The 22,716-nt window shown below is 44.5% G+C and overlaps 1 protein-coding gene across 3 annotated transcripts in view; it reads right to left on the bottom strand.

The window, feature by feature from the left end:
• Nucleotides 1-22,716, bottom strand: part of PKP4 (plakophilin 4) — a 287,449-nt gene that overhangs the window by 123,347 nt on the left and 141,386 nt on the right. For all 3 annotated transcript variants that reach the window (XM_033944462.1, XM_033944460.1, XM_033944461.1), the window contains exon 9: nucleotides 8,034-8,225. In XM_033944462.1, coding sequence (XP_033800353.1) covers nucleotides 8,034-8,225 — 192 coding nt within the window. The remainder of the gene's footprint in view (nucleotides 1-8,033; nucleotides 8,226-22,716) is intronic.

Genomic DNA, 22,716 nt, shown 5'->3' on the forward strand with positions numbered 1-22,716 from the left:
CACAATATTCGCACACCCACCAACCAAAAATGTAAAACGAAGAAAAATGTATGACAACCTACTGGCTACCAGAGCAGCGAAACTGGACCGACAACTCACCAACCTGCTGACTTCGACCACAGACTACAAAACCTTCAAAAAAGAAACAATAACCCTATTCTTCAAAAAATAAATAAAACCAATATAACACAACCAAGAATGTTCTAAATCCCGCCTACATTACCAACTATCTCTTAGCAATTTAGATAATGTTCAATCTATCCCTAAATACTTCTTCATATCTCTTCAATATGTACTTCTTAAGATCATAGCAATACTTATGTAATCCGCCTTGAACTGCAAGGTAAAGGCGGAATAGAAATCACTAATGTAATGTAAATATATCTCAATGATACCTTGATACCCTTTGATACATTATATGTTCTTTATCCAGGCATTCATCGTTCTCAGTGGCAAACTTTAACATCTGCTATTGCTGATATTGATTTGAAATTTTCTCCTCTTGCTTCTTTTTCAACTATTGCTAACCGGTGTGATTTAACCATAACTCAAGCGAAGGCTATCGCCTTCATTTATCACATCTTGAGAAACACTCACTACAAACTGGTAACTGATTTTTCCACAACAATGGATGAAAAAATTTTCTACTACTGCATATGATGGATAGGCATATGGTGGATAGGCAAATGGCTGGAAAACAGGAAGCAGAGAGTGGGCATAAATGGGAAGTTCTCAGACTGGGAGAAAGTGACTAGTGGTGTGCCCCAGGGCTCGGTACTTGGGCCGATCCTATTTAACATTTATATCAATGACCTTGAAGACGGAATATCCAGCGAGATCATTAAGTTTGCAGACGACACAAAGCTATGCCGGACAATCAGAACGCAGAAAGATAGCGAAGAACTCCAGAGCGACTTGTATCAGTTAGAGAAATGGGCAGAGCAATGGCAGATGAAGTTCAACGTGGAGAAATGCAAAGTAATGCATTTAGGCAGTAAGAATAAGGAACACGAGTATAGAATGTCAGGAGCAACTCTGGGTAAGAGCGAACAAGAAAGGGACCTGGGTGTACTGATAGATAGGACCCTGAAGCCGTCGGCACAATGTGCGGCAGCGGCAAAGAAAGCGAACAGAATGTTAGGAATGATAAAGAAAGGAATCATGAGCAGATCGGAGAAAGTCATAATGCCGCTTTATAGAGCAATGGTCAGACCACACTTGGAATACTGTGTCCAACATTGGTCTCCCAAACTAAAGAGGGATATAAAACTGCTGGAGAGGGTGCAGAGACGAGCAACGAAGCTAATAAGAGGTATGGAGAACTTGGAATATGAGGAACGACTCAAGAAACTAGGACTGTTCTCCCTTGAGAAGAGGAGGCTGCGAGGGGACATGATAGAGACGTTCAAAATACTGAAAGACATCGATAAAATAGAGCAGAAAAACAAATTATTTACACTGTCCAACGTGACACGGACAAGAGGACATGGTTTAAAGCTAAGGGGGGACAAGTCCAGGACAAATGTCAGGAGGTTCTGCTTTACGCAGCGAGTGGTGAACGCCTGGAATGCTCTTCCACAGGAGGTTATTAAGGAATCCACTGTGCTAGGATTCAAAGGCAAATTAGATGCACATCTCCTTATGAGAGGCATAGAGGGATATGGGTGGTAAAACTACATCAGGTGTATACCTGACTGGGCCTCCGCGTGTGCGGATCGCCGGACTCGATGGACCATGGGTCTGATCCGGAGATGGCAGTTCTTATGTTCTTATGTTGATTGGGACAGATTCTGATCTAAAACTAATCGCCCGTTGTTATATTCACAATTTTACAATCTTTATATTTTCTAACTGGACCCCTTTCAGTATGTGGAAAGCGAAATTAAGACCAAATGCCACTTGTTGACACTGCAATTCTGATGAAGGTACATTAGCTCATATGCTTTTTCATTGTGCCCAAGTAAAACCCTTTTGGACCTAAATTTGGAAAACTATCAGAGATATTACCAATTGTTCTGCAGATATCTCTTATGATGTGATTATTCTTCGTTCACAACATCCTTACTTTGCAGAATTGGACTGTCCACCTAAACTGATAGACTTCCTGATTGCTATTGGTATTCTTCATATTTTAAAGAATTTGGAAATCTGCTCAATTTTTGAACTATATGTTCTGGTGGAATTCTATTTGTCTTTATAAAAGATATGAACTAACTGCCGTTCCTAAAGGAGACACATTCTCATTAATACCCCACTGTCGTTCACCCTGGGCTTATTTAGATCATTATGTACATGAAAACCTCACTCAAGTTTCTTAATTGACAAAAATTTATTTCTCCCTCTTTTTATGCTTCGTTTCTTTTCTCGATTTGAGAGTATTTGTTGATATTTGTATTTTACTGGATTGTGGTTTTTATACTTTTACTGGATTGTGGTTTTTATACTTTTCAAACTTCAATAAAATATATTTTTTAAAAGGAATAGGCAAAACAAATAAACCCCCAAAAGAAAACAGTAAACAATCTGCAAAATTAGAGGTAGAACCAACTCAACACCTACCTGTGTGCAACCAGGTAGGTGTTGCAACCAGGTAGGTGTGTGCAACCAGCAACAATACTTGTTTAGCTCTGTGAAAGCACTGTGCAGCAAGCAATGAGATTCCACCTCCTGCCTTACAATAAATTTCCTTTTCTTCTCTTTTGGGTGTCATGAGTCAAGTCACTGGAAATTCAGCACAGACTATTTTTCAATGCAGGTGGTATCCATTTCTGACAGGGTGGGGCATAAGGAATTGTATGCTATTCTACAGAAGAGAGGATTATCGAGGTAAGAACCTAATCCTTTCTTCCTGTGCAAACAGCATATGATTCTTTATGGATTGGACATACCTTAAGTCTAGGGCAGGATAGATGAGCCTTCAACAAGCACCAAAGACCCAAAAGCCACATCTGCTTGTGCAGCCACATCCACTCTAAAATTTGGTAAAGGTATGAAGAGCGGACCATGTGGCTGCCCTACAAATTTCATCAGAGGGCACTGTCCAAGAAGCAGCCACACTTCTGGAAGAGTGAGCTTTTAGGGTGACTGGCAGTTGTTTATCTTAGCCAATGTACGCCGAGGAGATCACCATGCAAATCCATCGGGATATAGAAGCCTTAGACGCTGGTCTTTATGACAATTAGAGTTGAATAATCTAATCTAATCTAATCTAAACCTTAAGTTTATATACCGCATCATCTCCATGAGAATGGAGCTCGACACGTTTTACAAGAACTTAAAATAGTGGGTAGAGAAGAAGAAAAAGGATTACATGAACTTATGTGTAGAAGGGGGGAGAGAAAGGGGGGAAGGATAGAGCTACAATTTGCTGAAAAGCCAGGTTTTCAGTTGTTTGCGGAATAACTGAAGGGAGCTCAGATGGTCTGAAAGTCTAAATTCATTTTACACTTCAAAATAGCAGAGAAGTACCCTCTACACATTCAGCAATTGCAAAACCTTGTCCTGTTTTTTCCCCCATGGGATGAAACACAGGTACCCTTACTTTCTGATTGACAAGGAATGCCAAAACCACCTTTGGTAGAAAGGAAGGCATGGTGCATAATGACATTCCTGCTTCTGTGAATTTGAGGAAAGGCTCTCTGCACGATAATACTTGTAGCTTAGACACCCTCCTAATCAAAATCATGTCTTCACAGTCAGATCATTGCCTCCACTATGTTATCCAAGTCTGTCCACGAGGCTGTCTCATCGTACAATTCTATCCTCTGCTCTAGACACCCTTGCTCCCCCGGTTCCCTGCTCTGTCAGGCATACCAAATCTCAACCTTGGCTCATTCCCAGTATCTGCTACTTACATTCATGTACCCACTGCACCAAGAGTCTTTGGCTCAAATCTTGGACACATGCTCATTTTCTTTACTTTAAATTTTTGCTGACCTCCTTTAATTCTGAGCTTACATGGGTCAAGCAAGACCACTACATCCAACTAACTCCCTTTCTTCCAACCCCCATTGTCTCTTTGCCATGCAGAACTCCCTCTTCAAAGCGTCTCCATCTCTGACCCCTCCTTCTCTCTTCCCCCCTCCCCCAGACTAAGGCTCATTACTTCCATGACAAGGTCCATAAAATCGCCCTTAAATTCACTACAAAATCATATCCTTCTTGCCTACCCACCATCCACTCTCCTGAACTTCAAACTCACACCACCCTTTCATCTTTCACCCAAACAACTCTGGAAGCTCCCTTTGCCTAATCCCACTCTCTCGACCCTCCGTCGACTACCGCTGACTTTTCTTCCTTCTCTGAAATTACAGAGGAGGAAACCATACAACTTGTCTTCAGCCAAGTCTACTACTAGCCCCTCCTCAGACTATTCCCACACCTCTAATTGAACCCATCTCACATACTGTTATCTCTCTCATCTGCCATATTCTCAATCTATCCATTTCCACTGCAACTGTCCCTGCTGCCTTCAAACATGCAGTGATTAAGAACTGGTTATCGGAAAACAGAGGGTAGGGTTGAATGGCCATTTTTCTCAGTGGAGGTGGGTAAACAGTGGTGTGGGATCTGTGCTGGGACTGGTGCTATTTAACTTATTTATAAATGATCTAGAAATTGGAACTACGAGCAAAGTGATTAAATTTGTAGATGACACTAAACTGTTCAAAGTTGTTAAAACACATTTAGACTGTGAAAAATTGCAGGAAGACCTTAGGAAATTAGAAGAATGGGCATCCAAATGGCAGATGAAATTCAATGTGGACAAATGCAAAGTGATGCACATTGGGAAGAATAACCCAAATCCTAGTTATCGGATGCTAGGGACCACCTTAGGGGTCAGTGCTCAGGAAACCCAGTTGGGTTTTTTGCCAGGTACTTGTGACTTGGATTGGCTTCTGCAAAGACTGGATATTGGGCTAGCTGGACCATTGGTCTGACCCAGTAAATCTATTCTTATGTTCTTAACCCTTGCTGGACCCCATCTGCCCCATCCAACTATCGTCCGGTCTCCCTTCTTCTGTTCCTATCCAAGCTACTTGAGCGTGCTGTTCTCCGTCGCTGCCTGTACTTCCTTTCAACTCAACAGATTTTTGATCCTCTACAATCTGGCTTTTGCCCCCAATACTCCACGGAGACTGCCCTCACCAAAGTCTGCAGTAATCTGTTTATGGCCAGATCTGAGGGCCTTTACTCGATCTCATCCTTCTTGACCTTTGATGTTGTTAACCTCAGCTTACTCTTTGATACGCTGTCCTCCTGCTGACTTGGAAAAAAATTGCAGACTCAGTCAACTGGACAAAAATAGGGCAAAAAGACTCTCTAAATTACCGAAAGTTTGAGTGATTAAAAAAGTATCCAAAATATAATGAAATAATCATTCATAAATATTCACAGTAATATGGTTTCAATTATGCACAACTGTTAATGAATCTTATGCTCAGAGAAATGGAGGTGATAACAGGGGAAAACCCCAATACTACCACCTCACCACCCAATCATCGCATGTTCAAAAACTTGTAAAATATGCAACAGTTTGAGATATTTGCATTTGTGCTCTAAGGCTACACTTTTCACTCTTATAAACTTGATATTACAACTCAGAACAGCAAAGTTATATTATAGCTTGCAGGTTCCGACGTGACACGTTATGTTCCTGCCTCAGGGAACCAACGGAGAGTTTGAAAAATTTCTTAAACTGTGGGTGAGATACTCTTAAATATAGAAATTTTAAAATTAGTACTTTATTTATGAAACAACATACCTTAAAAAGACTTTGACTTAATAACTAAAAAGAATAAAAGGCTAATAGAGACAGCACTCACCAAAGATTTAAATGCTTCTAGCGTTTACAAACTTCCTCCTATTGTGTCAACAGCTGCACTAATGCCGTGAAGGATTTAAAAGCCCCGTACGCCATTATGTAATGACGCAGGAGGATGCCTAACTAATGGGGAACCTAATTACCTATTCACCTAACGTGAACATGACGCTAGTAAATCATGTCAAAGGATTTCTAAGTTGGAAACTGGTGTTATTATAAATTATAAAAAAGCCCGACACTCAATTTCACTGTTTAGTCCTTTTGGCTGTAATGTGTCCAACTTGAAGATCCAGCTCTGTTCCTTAACATAGAGCCTCGCTTTCACGTTGCCCCCTCGAGGTAATCTGGGGACTTCTAGAATGGAGTAACGTAACGATGACACTTGATGGTTTTCTTTCAGCCAATGCTGAGTTAAGGGGGCTTCCAGAACCTGTGTGGAAATCCTGCTGTGTTCTCCATTTCGAACACGGATACTTCTACAGTGTCCTATATATAATAATTTGCACGGGCACTGAATCACAAACACCACTCCACTTGTGCTGCAATTTGTGGATGCCATTGACTTTTGATTGTGCACCCAAGCTGGTACATCTATATCACTTAAGGGTACACTATACTGGCATACCTTACATGTAGAACATGGGAATGGGTCCCTATTGATGATATAACTGTGTCGACTTCTGAGCAAAATTGCGATCTAGTGAGAAGTTGTTTCAAATTGCGGCCACGGGAATAAGCAAACCGTGGAGGGTCTTGGAATATTGCTTGATACTGTAAAATACTTCAATGAGAATTGATGATCTGTTTAATCTTGAATGCGTGCTGAGAATATGGAATCACACACACAGTAGGAGACTCACTGGTCTTATTGTTGGAAGTAATTCTACCCCCTTATTAAAAAAAAAAAAAAAAAAATGTATCTTCACTGGAAAATGTCCAGTCAAATCTTCTGTAATGTGATCCTCACTGGAAATGTCCAGTCAAATCTTTTGTAATCCGCCTTGAACTGCAAGGTATAGGCGGAATAGAAATCCGTAATGTAATGTAATGTAAGTAAGGAGCATCGGGCATACAATGCTCTTTTATATGCCTTTTTAATAACTGTATCTGGATATCCTCTTTCTCTAAACCGATCTTTCATATCTTCTGCCTTGCTTAAAAATTCCGTAAGGGAGGAACACAGGCGACGTAACTTTAAGAACTGTCCTGTGGGGATATTATTGCGTAAATGCTTTGGGTGGTAACTTTCATATCTTAAAAGGTTGTTACGGTCTGTAGATTTTCTGTAAATGGTAGTATGGAACATACCCTCATTCAAAGAAATGTTAATGTCCAAGGCAAAGATTGAGTATTGGAATTAACTGCAAATGTTAGATTGAGATCTCCTTTTCTTTGAGCATAAGATTCATTAACAGTTATGCATAATTGAAACCATATTACTGTGAATATTTATGAGTGATGACTTGGAAAAAAAGGCACAGAGGTGTCAAGAGAGGAGGGGGTGCCATTGGGACAGGGGGTGTTGTCCTGGCCCTGTGGCATGAGGAAATGGGTATCTTTCCTGCCAATTTTTTGGAATATGTGGGTCGGGGGTCCTGGGCCTGTGGGGGACTCAGCGGGAGGGGAAACAGATGAGAGCATGGACAGGGGAGAAGGGAATTGGTGGGCGAGTGGGAGGGATTTGGGGGGGTGTCTTTTTTTGCATCAGGACCTTTAACTGCAAGGTCTGCTGACAGAGCCTTATTTTCCTGTCAGTATCTGATCCAAATCAGCGCTCAGGCACCGACAGGAAAGTAAGGTTACAATAGCTCAAACTCTGTCATTAAAATCTGCACAGGAAATGTGTTTCCCTGCTGTGCATTACATGGAGTGCCCATTAGAATACTAAAGAGCTCTTTGTAATGCATTAGCATAGGATTCTCGGTGGCCGCTATGATGATTGGTAACAGCCACAGGTAATCCTTTTGTGCATCAGGAGAATTTCCTTGTAAGTAAAACTGGTTAACACCAGTCTTATTTGCAAGGAAACCTTTTGTGAATTGGGGCTTCAGTCACTATCATCTTCAAAATGGTGGCACCTGCCTCATGTGGTGCATCCTGAGATGCACTGGTCAGGATAACTTTACCATATAAGAGAGAAATTCCCTTATATGGTAAGCAGGTCCTGCTCAGTACATTCCAGAATTATTGTTACAGAAAATATACTTACCTGACCCAGCTCGATAAACTGCTGCCAGACACCCATGGCGTACATCAACAGATCCATGATTTGGACTGCGGTATACAGGACTATAGTATGTTCTCCCTTCGTAGATTGGGGTAATGTGAAGGTCAGGAGATACAGACGAACATAGTTCTTGTCCAAGTTGGCTCTGCTGACTGGCATATGAACTCCTTAACCCTGAAAGGAAGAAAATAAAGTGTGTTATAGATAAAACATAAAATATTTTATATCACTTATGGGTCCTTTTATAAAGGCCCGCTTTAGTCACCAGCTGAGTACATAATTAAGATTTCAGTTTCTTTTATAAAATGTGACCATTTCTGTGGATAAAGTGACTAAAAGGAGATTATGTACTTACCCTGGTAAGATCTTTTCCAGTAGATAGGTGAGACATTTTAGACCATAGGGTTATTTCCCACTACTTGCATGGTCTGCAGAAGAAATTCATCACAGGTTTTTCACTCTGCCTCTAGTGTACTTCATAGGCTCGTTTAGCACCTTCTAGCAGTCAGTGAAGTAGAGGCACCTGTAACAACAGGCTAAACTCATGTTCTGCTCAAACTAAACAGTACCAGTAACCTTCAACAGAGGCATCAAAGGAGTTCAGAACTACCCCCACAACAGGTTATATATATGTACAAACTCTTGTTAACCCCAAAGGGTTGACCAGTCTCCAAGAAACAGATTGGATAAGCAGGAGACTGAAATCTGAATCTGAGACAGGCACAGCAATGACAGGGTGAGTGTCTAGAATGTCTCACTTACCTACTGGAAAAGATCTTACCAAAGTAAGTATATAATCTCTTTTTCCAGTGCATTGATACATTCTAGACCCTAGGGATGTACAAAACAGTCCCCTAAGAAAACTAGGCTAGGCTTGCTGTGCTGGCCCTTAAGACCAAGGACCCAAATGGCAGAGTCCTGTCTAGCAGCAACATCCACACTGCTGAAATTGGCAAACGTGAGAAAAGAAGACCATGTTGCTATCCTGTAAATCTCCTTAGGAGAAACAGATTTAGTTTCCATCCATGAAAAAGCTACACTCATGTCAGAAAGTAACTTAACATAAATAGGAGATAGTAGCCACGCAAGAATGTAAGTGGACTAAAGGGTTCTACAGCTCCATCTAGATATCGTAGCCTTAGAAGAGGGAGAACCCTGAAAGCAAATGAGCCACCATAACAGATGGGTAGAAAGCAAAACTCATAAGAGAGTCGCTAATAATGCAGGAGCACCCTGCGCACGGCCAAGTTCTTTAGCAGACGATCCCGAGATTGGAACCCGTCAGCTGAACAACCAGGAAACACATCCAGATGGACATGGAAAGCCTAAATCACCTTTGGCAAAATGAAAGAAGGAACTGTCCGCTCTCAGGAACTCGAAGCAAAGGGTGTTGACATGACAACGCCTGCCATCCAGAAACTCTACCGACCCAAGAGAGAGTGACCAGAAAACAATCCTCTGAAATTGCAATCCTCCGAAGGACCCGACCGAACAGCGGCCTAGGCAGAAAAAAACAAGGCTACAGGTGCTCAAGAGCATCAAGTCTCACTTCTGAGCCAGATCTGCGACTGAAGAAGCATGGAACCATCTTGTTTGGCACCGTGAGCAAGAGGTCAAGGCGGGGCTACCCCCGCACCTCACGAGCACCCAAAACGCCTAACTGCGCTAGGGACCACTTGCCCGGAACTTTAGACTGACGGCTAAAAAGGGCTGCTGGAATGTTGGCCACCATGTCCACATGTGCCGCCGTCAGCACCCGAAGACTTTCTGCGCAAAGGAAAAGAAGTCAAGCCTCCTAAGCCCAGAGAGAGTTCTTGGCTCCTCTCTGACGATTATAGAGACCACTGCCATCAATGATCGACCACTTCTATGGTGACGGAATCCAACAGTCCTGAAAGTGCAACCATTGTAGTGAGTCTTTCCCAGCCCGAGGCAAGGCTTAATTTTAAAGGGTTGAGCAGAAAACCCGAGATGATAAACTTGTTTATTAGGGAGCACTTGTTTCTTTAGTAGCACTTCCTGAGTATGTTTTGTGTGCTGACAACTACAAAGTGTAATATCTATATTAGTTGAATGTTTGAAAATTGAATATTAGCGTGCCGGGATGGGAAAGGTACAAGATAATAGTGCCGCTAAAACTTTCTTCGTCACATGTTGGTTTAATTAAGATTTGTAGAGTGAATTAAATGATGTGAGAAAAATTTTATTTATTTTTCTTTGGGGCAGCCACCTTGTAGTTTGAGTTAGATTTGATTATATTTTATTAATTAGGGTGCAAATACACTATGACACGTTAGAGTGTAAAGAGATTTACCAGTAAATAAGGACAGAGAATTAGTATTTTAATAAAAGTATTTAAAAAGTTTTTGCACTATAATAAGTGGAAAGAAGATACAGTTTTAAAATGATAGACTTCTTTATATTCTCTATAAATTTCAGGGTAGGATTGAAATAGGGTATGAACTATTATTGAAGCCCTAATTATTAAATCTAGTTCTTGAATATAAAATACACAATGGATCTATTAAGTGCATCCAGATTATCGAAGTTTTAACAATTGATATGTAGGGTTTAAATGTTTAAATGTTTTTATTAGTAATGTTAGCTATTTACCCATTAATGAACATCAGTAGAAGGGACAGTCAATTTGGTGATGATTAAAAGGTTTGTTTGAATTGCAGACATTAGGAGAAGATATATTTATATCTATATCTATATTTATATTTATATAAAAATGTTTTGATAATGGAGATTGTGGATATCTAATTTGAAGTGTATGATGGAAGTATCAAATTTGAAAGTATATAATGAATATAATATGTAACATATAGATTTGTTAACATTGATAAGTATATATTCTTAACAATGAGTGTTGTATGTATTAGAGATGTTAAAGCTATTACACAGTTTTAAGGGTAACAAGTGATCATTGTATTAAGTGTTCTTTATCTGTGTATTATACAGTGCTCCCCTTGGTACCCTTGAAAAAGCCTTTTGAGGCGAAACGGGTCCCGTCGGGCCTTTAAATTGGAGCAAGCAATAATGGATTAATAAAGAAATGGATTAAGATTTATCTCTGTCTAATTGAATTTTTTGGAAAAGAAAGAAGTTAAGCTTTGGAAGATTTCCCTTTATGTGTGAGGATTTATTTGGATGCGAGAAGTTTCTTCACCTCACCTCCGTCTTCATCACCTTTGAAGCCAAAAATTCCCCCAAAGCCATTGCTGGAATGACCCACCACAGGGTCTCCATCCAGAACCGAGGAAGCTTAAGAGCTGCATGGAACAGTTGCAAAATCAGAATCAGTCTGCAAACTTTTGATCCTGTCTTAGGAACGATAAAACAAACAGAGTGCTGCTTGAATATCCAACAAGTACTGAACAGCAGCCTGGAGAAATCTCACTGTGTCAGGACTCCCGACGAGAAGACACGAACTAGTCGGAGAGGTTGGGTAAAACCAGCTTGTAGCCCAACTGAATAATAATAATAACTTTATTTTTATATACCACAATACCACAAACAGTTCAGAGCAGTTTACAGAGTAAGAGACTGTATACAGACAGCAATATTACAAAAAACTTTCAAAATTACATTAATATGGTAAGATGAATCAATTTTTCTTTGAAGTGTTTTAGAAGTACATCATGGTAGAAATGGAGTCAGAGAAATTTGTCAAAGAGATAAGCTTTGATTGACTTCCTAAATTCCTAATAAATTCCACGACCCACTGGACTTTTAATAATGTGCAGCCAGGCAGACCGAAACTGCGAGGACTTAACCTCCTGCAGATGGGGCCTTTGGTTCTCTGGTGTCATTAGGTCATACAGGCGGTAGTAGACAGAGTGCGCCTGCAGCCTGGAATCCTGAGAAAATATCTGCAAAGAGGATGAAACTCTTGCCTGTAGACACGAAAATATCATCAGGAGCCACCTCAAGGGAGGATGCCCTGCACCCTTGGGCTGTGCTCTACTATCCGACCAGATCTTCAGGTGACGGACCATTACCGAATTCAAGAGGTCAACCAGCTCTGTGCTACACAACAACTGCCCCTGAAAAGGTAGCCATTCCCGAGTTGCCCAGAGCATTCGGCGGGCCAGAATAGAATCCGGACATCCTAGCCAGCACCTTCAAAAGGACATAGAAGCATCCGCCATGTAGGCCATCTCAACCTACAAAGCTGAGGAAAAGGCGTTCGTAGCTGAGCTAGACAGGCATGTGCCACAAAGGACAGAGGCACCACAGCTCCAATGGCTAAATAGGCTGGTTTAAAACTTTCCAAAGAACCACATCCACCTGGCTGTCTTGCATAGATTTCAATACAACTGTCCCGTCACTAGGGAGAGAGCTGCGCCGAGTCAGCTGAGCCATGAAGGAAGCTCCCTTGGGCTGCCACAAAGTGCGGACACTCCTGCGCTCAAGGATGCAAGCTAGACACAGCCCGAGCTTTCCATAAAGGACCCTCCAGAGAGTAAAACTGCTCCAAACTCTGAACTCATATCCAGATGCCAGGAAAAGTCGCAGATTGCGAACAAATGCTGCAGAGCTAGGGAGAAAAAGATGAAGGAAGAAAAGGAGCAAGCTGGGAATCCATGCTCAGCTCTGGTAAAGATGCAGCAATGAAATCCAGCAGTGCCTCAGACTTAAAAAGCACTGACAGTTGAATCTTATCCAGGATTCGGAGCCCCAAAGGAATCCGCGGATCCAGCACTTGATTCCCAAATCCGGTAATTACAGCACTGTCCCAAAAAAGGATCAGTTAGGTCCGGAGCAGCCACTGGGACCCTGGATACTTTCTGGGAAGGAGGAACAGACGGTGCAGATGGAGGTGCAGAGACATTCCTCCCCGAGGTCACTCAGCTGCCAAGATATGTCGCAGGGGAAATGGAAAAGCACCCAGCAGCCAAGTTCTAGGAGTAAAATACGGATCCGCAAAATCTCCTAAATTCTGAGAAGGTATCTGTACCCTGGGGCATAGAGGCACCCTTAGATGACTCCAACTTGCGCTTCATAGACTGCGGAGAATCCGTCTCGCTGCGGACAGACAAAGCCGTAGAACCAAGCCCCCAAATTAAATGTGGCCACCCCAAAGAGCTAGCTGAGCGTGTAATCATTTGCTTCTGTGAAGGGGAGGCTGAACCAGTAGTTACCACCCCCTCCTGACTGCGCCACACAGTGCATAATGCTCTAAATGCGGCAATTTTTCCCCAAAATTCAGCATGAATCCACACAAGGAGACCCTAAGGACTACATTCCAATCAGTTTTCCTAGCAAAATTTTGAATTTTACAGAAGCAGGGAAAAATTGGAAAAAGCTCATTAAAAATTTGAAATTGCAGATGGACCCGAATTTACTTCAAAAACATGCCAAAAATAACATTTCTGAAACTTTAAAAATTACAAAAATAATAAATTTGAGGTGGGTAAACATAGAGGAACACTAGGAAAACTTAAAAACCCCTTGAAATGAACTTTTAAGAGAATGATTTTTGAGCTTGTCTGCTCTACTTTACTCACAGTTACTGGACACAGACAGCCTGCTTCTGATCTCAGCCTTTTCAATGGCCGGTTTAGAATTCATTGCCACACTGCTGAAAATTCATCTTTCAAGCTGATCTCCGGTTGCTAGTCAAACACCACTATATGACTATGCCTCCACCCTTGCGGACCACCAGATGCGCATCTGGATGGGCAGAGGTGTGAAAACGCAGCCAGTGCACTGCGGAACACCGCTGAGCCCCCTAAGCGTGCTACACAGTCTGCGCTCGACTCTCTGCTTAACAGGGAATGAGACTAGGTCAGGGATGGCCCTGAACTCCAAGGAAGACTAAGCAGACTGGTTAACAGCTACAGACTGAAGTATGTGAATTATCGAGCAGGCAGAGCTTCAAATCCATTTCAAAATGCAAAAATATCTGCAAAAGGGACAAACTTATGTTCAATTAAAATAATAAAATGGGGAGAGCAGAATTTACACAGCTGCAGCCATGCGTGCAGAAGAATAGACTGCTAGAGGACGCTAAACTAGCCTGTGAAGTATACTAGAGGCAGAGTGAAAAACCCGTGATGGATTTCTTTTGTAGACTATGCGAGTAGTGGGAAATAACCCTATGGTCTAGAACAGGGGTGTCAAAGTCTCTCCTCGAGAGCCGTAATCCAGTCAGGTTTTCAGGATTTCCCCAGTGAATATGCATGAGATCTATTAGCATACAACGAAAGCAGTGCATGCAAATAGGTCTCATGCATATTCATTGGGGAAATCCTGAAAACCCAACTGGATTGCAGCCCTCGAGGAGGGACTTTGACACCCCTGATCTAGAATTTCTCACCTAGTGAACTGGAAATGTACTTACTCTGGTAAGCTCTTTTCTAGTAAATAGGGGAGACATTCTAGACAAGTCTGTTATGTCTCAATGGCTGCGTGCAGAAGGAATCCAAGCCAGATTTTTTTCTGTGACTCTGCTCTACTTCAGTATGCTCTCTAGCTCCACCTACAATTAATACCCAAGCATCAAGAGCCACCTTACAAACGTGAAGCAGACACACCAATGGCAATGAAGCCCATAAACTGTTCTGCTCAAGAATAACCATGAGAACAATAACTGGAAACAAGTAATAAATGGAGCAGAGGAGCCCAGAAACGACCCCTGCATAAAACAGTGACATCCAGGCAGTCTCCGGGTTAAAATCGAGTTACTTTTTTTTTTTTTTTAAAGCTGTTCTTAAGTCGGATTTGTATGTAATTAAGAACTTATAGATTTTAAGATTCTTGCTATAAATGCCGGCTTTTTCTGATTATGACTGGGGTAGCCATACAGATGATAACTCGAAATTGGAAAAACTGTGATCGTCTTAATTTTTCCTTTTGGTGGGTGAGCTTATGTTTAAGCTACAGGTATGAAAAGATGAATGCCGACATTTTAGGGCATTCTAAGATATTTAACTTAGTTTGGGGTCCATTAACGAAGCGCGTGAGGAGACAAATGAAGAAGGCGAATTCTGGGAACAGTGGCCTAAAACAAGCACAACTATCCTAGACAAAATAGCTCCTAAACGAAACAGAACAAACCGCTCAAATAAATATAACAACTGGTTCGACTCCGAACTACTAAAAATGAAACAATCAATACGACAATTAGAAAGGATCTGGAACAAATCAGGTGAAATATCTGATAGGAACAATTGGAGATCAAACATAAAGGAATATAAACAACTGATAAAAGAAAAAAGGAAAACATTCTACTCATCCAAAATACATATATCCAACACAAGTTCAAAAGGAATCAACACTCATGAATTGTTCAATCTAGTTAAAAATTTATTCGACACCACACGCCACAGTCAATCAACGCACGACATAAAACTTCCATCAGCAGACGATCTAGCACAACACTTTGACTTAAAAATTGTGAACCTAAGGAACAACTGCCCAACAAACAACACAGATGAACAGCAAATAGCCAACATACATGAAAATGAAATACCAGTGGACATGTATTGGAACTCCTTTCAGGACCTAGAATGGAACAACTTCATAAAACTCTACAACAAATATACTAAATCAAACTGCATCCTAGATCCCTGTCCACCCAACATAATGAAAGCAGCCCCATTAGACTTTAAAATTACACTATGGACTCATATGTCCAACAACTTCAAAAACGGAAAATTCCTATCAAAAAATGGACACATTATAATCACCCCAATCCCAAAAAATCGTAAACTACCCCTAACATCAGCAACCAACTATAGACCAGTAGCATCCATCCCATTTTTCGTAAAAATAATGGAAGGCTTGGTACAAACCCAACTGATGAACTACCTAGATCGATTCTCACTGCTACATGAAACCCAGTCAGGCTTCAGACCTCTGTTTAGTACTGAGACGGTGATTGCAGCAATCTTAGAACACCTACGTAACTTATTCAGCAAGGGCCACAAAGCCTTAGTGATGCAATTCGACATGAGCTCGGCCTTCGACTTGGTGGACCACAAAAAACTACTACAATGTTTAGATTCAATCGGCATCGGAGGCAAAGTGCTGGACTGGTTCCGAGGTTTCCTTACGACCCGCACCTATCAAGTACGCTTCAATTGCAATCTCTCTAAAACATGGAGAAACCCATCAGGCGTGCCACAGGGGTCCCCACTATCCCCACTACTCTTCAACGTCTATATAGCTTCACTAGGTACGCAGCTAACCCAGCGAGGCATAAAAGTATTCAGCTATGCAGACGACTTCACAATCATAATCCCGTTCACTACATCTCCCTCCGAAATCACCCCCACAGCAACTGAAGCGCTAAACACGATGGAACAATGGACCACAGATTTCAAACTAAAGCTCAATTCAGATAAAACTAAATTCTTCATAGCCTCGCCTCACGCACATAATACGACAATATCATTACACATTAACAATCTAAACTACCCCATTCAACCAACGATGAAGATTCTAGGAGTAACACTAGACCAAGGACTAACCATGAAAGACCACATAGACTCCCTAATCAAAAGAGGGTTTTTCACTCTCTGGAAACTTAGGTCCATTAATGCGTACTTCCACACCTCAGCTTTCAGAATTCTAGTACAATCCCTAATACTAAACCACCTGGACTATTGCAACATCACCCATCTGACAATCCCCCAGAAGCAAATGCAAAGACTACAACTAATACAAAATGCAGCAGTCAGGATGATTTTCGGACTGAAGAAATCCGATCACATAACCCCTTCCTACCGACTCCTACACTGGCTGCCGATGGAGGCACGCACGAAGTTCAAGCTAGGATGTCTCTGCTTCAAAGTATTAAATGGTCTAGCCCCAAAATACATTACAGACCTCTTCTCATTCCCAACCAACAGACATGAAAGAAAAACACACATGAAATTTGTCTCCCCACCGGCTAGAGGGTGCAAATATAAGAGACACCATCAACAACTGCTATCATATCAAGCAGCCATACGGGGTAAAGACCTAGAAAAACTAATTGCACACACAAACAACTATGAAGAATTCAGGAGACACCTAAAAACTTACCTATTCTTGAAATACCTAAGTAATGAACCGGAACATCAACCCCCCTCGTAACATCATCACATACCTGTACTTATAAACTGTTAACCTCAACCCCTAATCACCAACCATGAACACTCTATTCAATTTACGGAATATTTCTACTTCTGTGTAAGCAGCCTGGCACTTCCTGGCCTGCAGCACACAAACTGTCGTAAACATTATTAATGTTATCAGATGCACACTGCTATACAGCAATGTTACTTACCGTAACAGTTGTTATCCAGGGACAGCAGGCAGCTATTCTCACTAGTGGGTGATGTCATCAGACAGAGCCCCGGTACGGACGTCTCACAAGCACGTGTTGCTTGTAGAAACTTAAAAGTTTCTAGATGCCCGCACCGCGCATGCGCCGGTGCCTTCCCGCCCGGAGATCCGGGCGTGTCTCCTCAGTTCAGGTAGCTAGCCTGAGAAGCCAACCCAGGGGAGGTGGGTGGGACGTGAGAATAGCTGCCTGCTGTCCCTGGATAACAACTGTTACGGTAAGTAACATTGCTTTATCCCAGGACAAGCAGGCAGGTATTCTCACTAGTGGGTGACCTCCAAGCTAACCTCAGTGGGATGGAGGGGGAGTTGGCGACTTAAGAGAATAAATTTTTCAATACTGTTTGGCCAAACTGTCCATCCCGTCTGGAGAGAGTATCCAGACAATAATGTGAGGTGAATGTGTGAACCGAGGACCAGGTGGCAGCCTTACAAATTTCCTCGATTGGTGTTGATCTGAGGAATGCTACTGAGGCTGCCATTGCTCTGACCTTATGGGCTGTGACCTTACAAGGAAGTGATAATCCAGCCTGGGCATAGCAGAAAGAGATGCAAGCCGCCATCCAATTAGAGATGGTGCGCTTTGATACGGGTCTTCCCAACTTATTAGGATCGAAGGAGACAAAAAGTTGAGGAGTGGTTCTGTGTGGCTTGGTGCGATCCAGGTAGAAAGCCAAAGCACGTTTACAGTCTAGAGTGTGAAGGGCCGATTCTCCGTGGTGAGAATGGGGCTTAGGGAAGAATACTGGAAGTACAATGGATTGGTTGAGATGAAATTCGGAGACCACCTTAGGCAGGAATTTCGGGTGAGTGCGGAGGACCACCTTGTCATGATGGAATACTGTGAATGGTGGATCCGCCATCAATGCCTGGAGTTCGCTGACTCTGCGAGCGGACGTAAGGGCTACAAGAAAAAGCACTTTCCAGGTGAGATACTTAAGAGGGGCCCTGTTGAGTGGTTCAAACGGGGGCTTCATGAGACGGGAAAGGACTACATTGAGGTCCCAAACTACTGGGGGTGGTTTGAGAGGAGGGTTAACATGGAAGAGTCCTTTCATAAATCTGGCGACCACCGGATGGGCCGAGAGGGGTTTCCCTTGTAGGGGCTGGTGGAACGCCGCAATAGCGCTCAGGTGGACTCGTATGGATGTAGACTTGAGCCCAGATTGAGATAGGTGTAGGAGATAGTCCAGCACGGAGGATAAGGAAGCTCGCTGAGGTTTCTTTGATTTAGAAACACACCATGAGGAGAATCTAGTCCATTTCTGGGAGTAGCATTGTCGAGTGGCGGGCTTCCTGGAAGCTTCCAAGACCTCCCTCACTTCCTGTGAGAATTGGTGAGGGGTTACGTTGAGAGGAACCAAGCTGTCAGGTGGAGAGACTGCAGGTTGGGATGAAGCAGTGATCCTTGATGTTGAGTAAGTAGTGAAGGAAACACTGGAAGTGGTACTGGTTCCCTGCTGCTGAGTTGAAGTAGGAGGGAGAACCAAGGTTGTCTGGGCCACCGAGGAGCTATTAGAATCATGGTGGCCTGTTCGAGTTTCAGCTTGACCAGAGTCTTCTGGATCAGCGGGAATGGTGGGAACGCATATAGAAATCGTTTCCCCCAGTTCAGTAGAAAAGCATCTGCCTCGAGGCGATGAGGAGTGTAGATCCTGGAGCAAAACTGAGGCAGTTTGGAGTTGTGGGGAGCCGCAAAGAGGTCTATCTGAGGCGTCCCCCACTGTGTGAAGATTTGGTGAAGGGGGCTGGAATGGAGAGTCCATTCGTGCGGTTGTAGCAGACGACTTAGTTTGTCTGCTAAGACGTTGTTCTCCCCCTGAATGTAGACAGCTCTGAGGAAGGCGTTGTGGCGCACCGCCCAGTCCCAGACTCGTAGAGCTTCCTGGCAAAGGAGGGCCGAGCCCGTGCCTCCTTGCTTGTTGATATAATACATGGCGGCCTGATTGTCTGTGCGAATGAGGATCACCATGTCGTGAAGTAGGTGTTGGAAAGCTTGGAGCGCATTGAAGATGGCTCTGAGCTCCAGTAGATTGATTTGATGTAGTCTTTCCGCACTGGTCCAGAATCCTTGGGTGCGGAGACCATCCAGGTGGGCCCCCCATGCATAGTTCGACGAATCGGTTGTGAGAACTTTCTGATGGGGGGGAGAGTGCAACAGCAAACCTCTGGATAGATTCGAAGAGGTCATCCACCAAAGTAGAGACTGCCGAAGAGCAGGTGTGACTAAGATGTGTTTGGTTAGTGGATCGGACGTTTGATTCCACTGTGATGCCAGGGTCCACTGGGGGATCCTGAGATGGAGTCTGGCAAAGGGTGTCACATGTACTGTGGAGGCCATATGGCCCAGGAGCACCATCAGTTGTCTCGCCGGTAGGGTTTGGCGAGTAGACACCGACTGGCAGAGATGAAGAAGAGACTCCATGCGTTGCAGAGGCAGGAATGCTCGGAGTCGAGTGGTGTCCAGGACCGCTCCGATGAAGGGGAGGACTGGGTGGGTTGTAGATGAGACTTGGAAAAGTTGATCTCGAAGCCCAAATTCTGGAGGAAGTAGGTTGTAGCCAAGACCGCCGAAGTGACCTCTGGGGCTGACGGGGCCTTGATGAGCCAGTCGTCGAGGTATGGGAACACCTGTAGACCCCTGTCTCGGAGTGCCGCGGCCACTACCACCAGGCACTTTGTGAAGACTCTGGGGGACGAAGAGAGGCCGAATGGTAGCACTCGATACTGTAGGTGCAGATTTCCCACCCGAAATCTGAGGAACTTTCGGGAGGCCGGGTGAATGGGGATGTGAGTGTAGGCCTCCTTGAGATCCAGGGAGCATAACTAGTCGTTCTGCTCGAGGAGGGGGTATAGAGAAGCCAAAGTCAACATGCGAAACTTCTCTTTGACCAGAAACTTGTTGAGGGCCCGAAGGTCTAAAATGGGTCGCAGGTCACCCGTTTTCTTCGGGACGAGGAAGTACCGGGAGTAAAACCCTCGGTTCAATTGGTCTGACGGGACCGGCTCGACAGCCCGAAGCTGAAGTAAGGTTTGGACTTCCTGAAGAAGAAGGGCGGTCTGTGTCGAGCTTGAAGGATACTCTCTTGGAGGATGGTCCGGGGGGACCCGATGGAAGTGAAGAGAGTATCCTTCTCTTATGATGGTAAGGACCCATAGGTCCGTGGTTATGGCCTCCCATCGATGGTAAAAAAGATGGAGGCGGCCCCCTATGGGAGAGGCTGAGGGGTGCAGAACGGTGTCGGTTATGCTCCCAGGAGGGGAGTCAAAAGGGCTGGGGAGCCTTAGGTGCAGCCGGTGGCTGAGGTTTTTGCTGAGACTTCTGGGGAGGTTGTCTCTTCGCAGGTTGTCTCGCAGCAGGCGTTTGTCTGGGCATGTAACGCCGCTGGTAAATCAGGGGTGGCCTGGAAGGTCGAGACGGTTGAGGTTTGGGTTTGGGCCGCAGGATGGATTGAAAAGATTTTTCGTGATCCGACAGTTTCTTGGTAACAGTTTCGATAGACTCATCGAACAGGTCAGCTCCCGCACATGGTACGTTGGCGAGTCTGTCTTGGAGGTTGGGATCCATATCGATTGTACGGAGCCATGCCAGGCGACGCATGGCTACCGCGCTTGCGGCAGCACGTGCCGAGAGTTCGAATGCATCGAAGGAGGATTGCATCAGCTGGAGGCGTAATTGGGAGAGGGAGGCTACCACTTCCTCGAACTCGAATCGAGCTTGGGTGTCTATGAACGGAGTGAACTTGCGGAGCACCGGCAAGAAGAACTCCAGATAGGAAGAGAAAAAGAAATTGTAGTTCAGCACCCGTGAAGCCATCATGGAGTTTTGATAGAATTTTCTACCAAATTTGTCCATCGTTCTCCCCTCTCGGCCCGGCGGTACAGAGGCGTAGACCTGAGAGGGATGAGAGCGTTTAAGAGAGGACTCGACCAGTAGGGATTGGTGGGAGAGTTGAGGGCCCTCAAACCCTTTATGGTGCACGATGCGGTATCGAGCATCGAGTTTGCTGGGAATCGCCGGTATGGAGTACGGTGTTTCGAAACACTGCATGAAGGTCTGATCCAGCAATTTATGCAGGGGGAGCCGAAGCGACTCCGTTGGAGGGTTAGGTAAATGCATGGTGTCCAGATACTCTTTGGAGTATCGGGAGCCCGTGTCAAGGGTCACATCCAGATCATCCGCCATTTGTCGGAGGAATGATGAGAAAGACAATTGATCCGCCAGCGTCGGTCTGTGGGACGGGCTGGAGGAGGAAGAGGCCTCCGGATCCATGGACATCGGGGAGTGGCAAGGAGAATCGGGTACGGCTGTCTCCTCGTACTCCGGTCCCTCCGGAGGGGACACCTCTGATGAGGAGTATCCCATACGTTGCAGTTTTTTCTGCGGTGACACCTCCGAATGGCGTGAAGAGTGCCAGGATGAGTGTCTTGATCGGTGCCCGTCTCGGTGGCGGGACGGGGATCGGGATCGTCTGTGCATCGCATGGTCTCCCGAGGCCCCCAAGTGGTGGATAGGGCTGGAAGCGGTGGATCGCAACTGGGGTTGCGATGCAGATTCTTGCGATGCTACCCAAGTCTGGTAAGGAGTACGGAAGAACTCTTCCTGACTATGCCCAGGGCTTTGAGTATCGATCGGAGGTCTGGTCCCATGTTGGCGCGGAGGCGTAATGGGCTCTAATGGCGGCATATCGGTAAGCGAGGCTTGCCGCATGGGCATCGCCGCCCTCCCCCGTTCGTCCTCGTCGGTTTTCGAGGTCGAACGGTGTGGAGGAGGGGGAGGGGGCGGACCGCCCCTTTGGACCGGTACCGGGAGGTCACCCTGTATGGCAGCGATGAGCCCGGGTCCGATGGTCTGCATGAGCTCAACGAATTGAGCTTCCAGCATGGACCGTAGCGAAGCCGATAAGGAGGGATCCGCACCGAAAGGGGGTCCTCCTGCACGGTCATAGCGCTCCTTCGAGGTCGAGTGCTTCTGCTTAGTAGCTTTCGGCACTTTGATGACCACTGGTGGTACTGTGGAAGGAAGAGGTACCTGAACCGAGGAGACCGGGGCAGGCACCGACGTCGAGCTCGTGGATGTTGTCGGGATGAACGATGCCGGTTTCACCACACTCGATGCAGGAGGGGTCGATACCGGTTTCGCCCGAACCGGGGAGGTATCAGATGAAGTGGAGGCTGAAGGATCCTTAGCTGCGTCCATCTTGAACATCGATTCCCACAATAGGCAACGCCATTTGAATGAGCGTGCCGTAAGGGTAGAGCAAGGCCTGCACGATTTCGGAATGTGGTCAGGACCCAAACACTGCAAACAGCGCCGGTGAGGGTCCGT

This window comes from Geotrypetes seraphini, chromosome 5 (genome assembly GCF_902459505.1).
Source record: "Geotrypetes seraphini chromosome 5, aGeoSer1.1, whole genome shotgun sequence".
Taxonomy (NCBI): domain Eukaryota; kingdom Metazoa; phylum Chordata; class Amphibia; order Gymnophiona; family Dermophiidae; genus Geotrypetes; species Geotrypetes seraphini.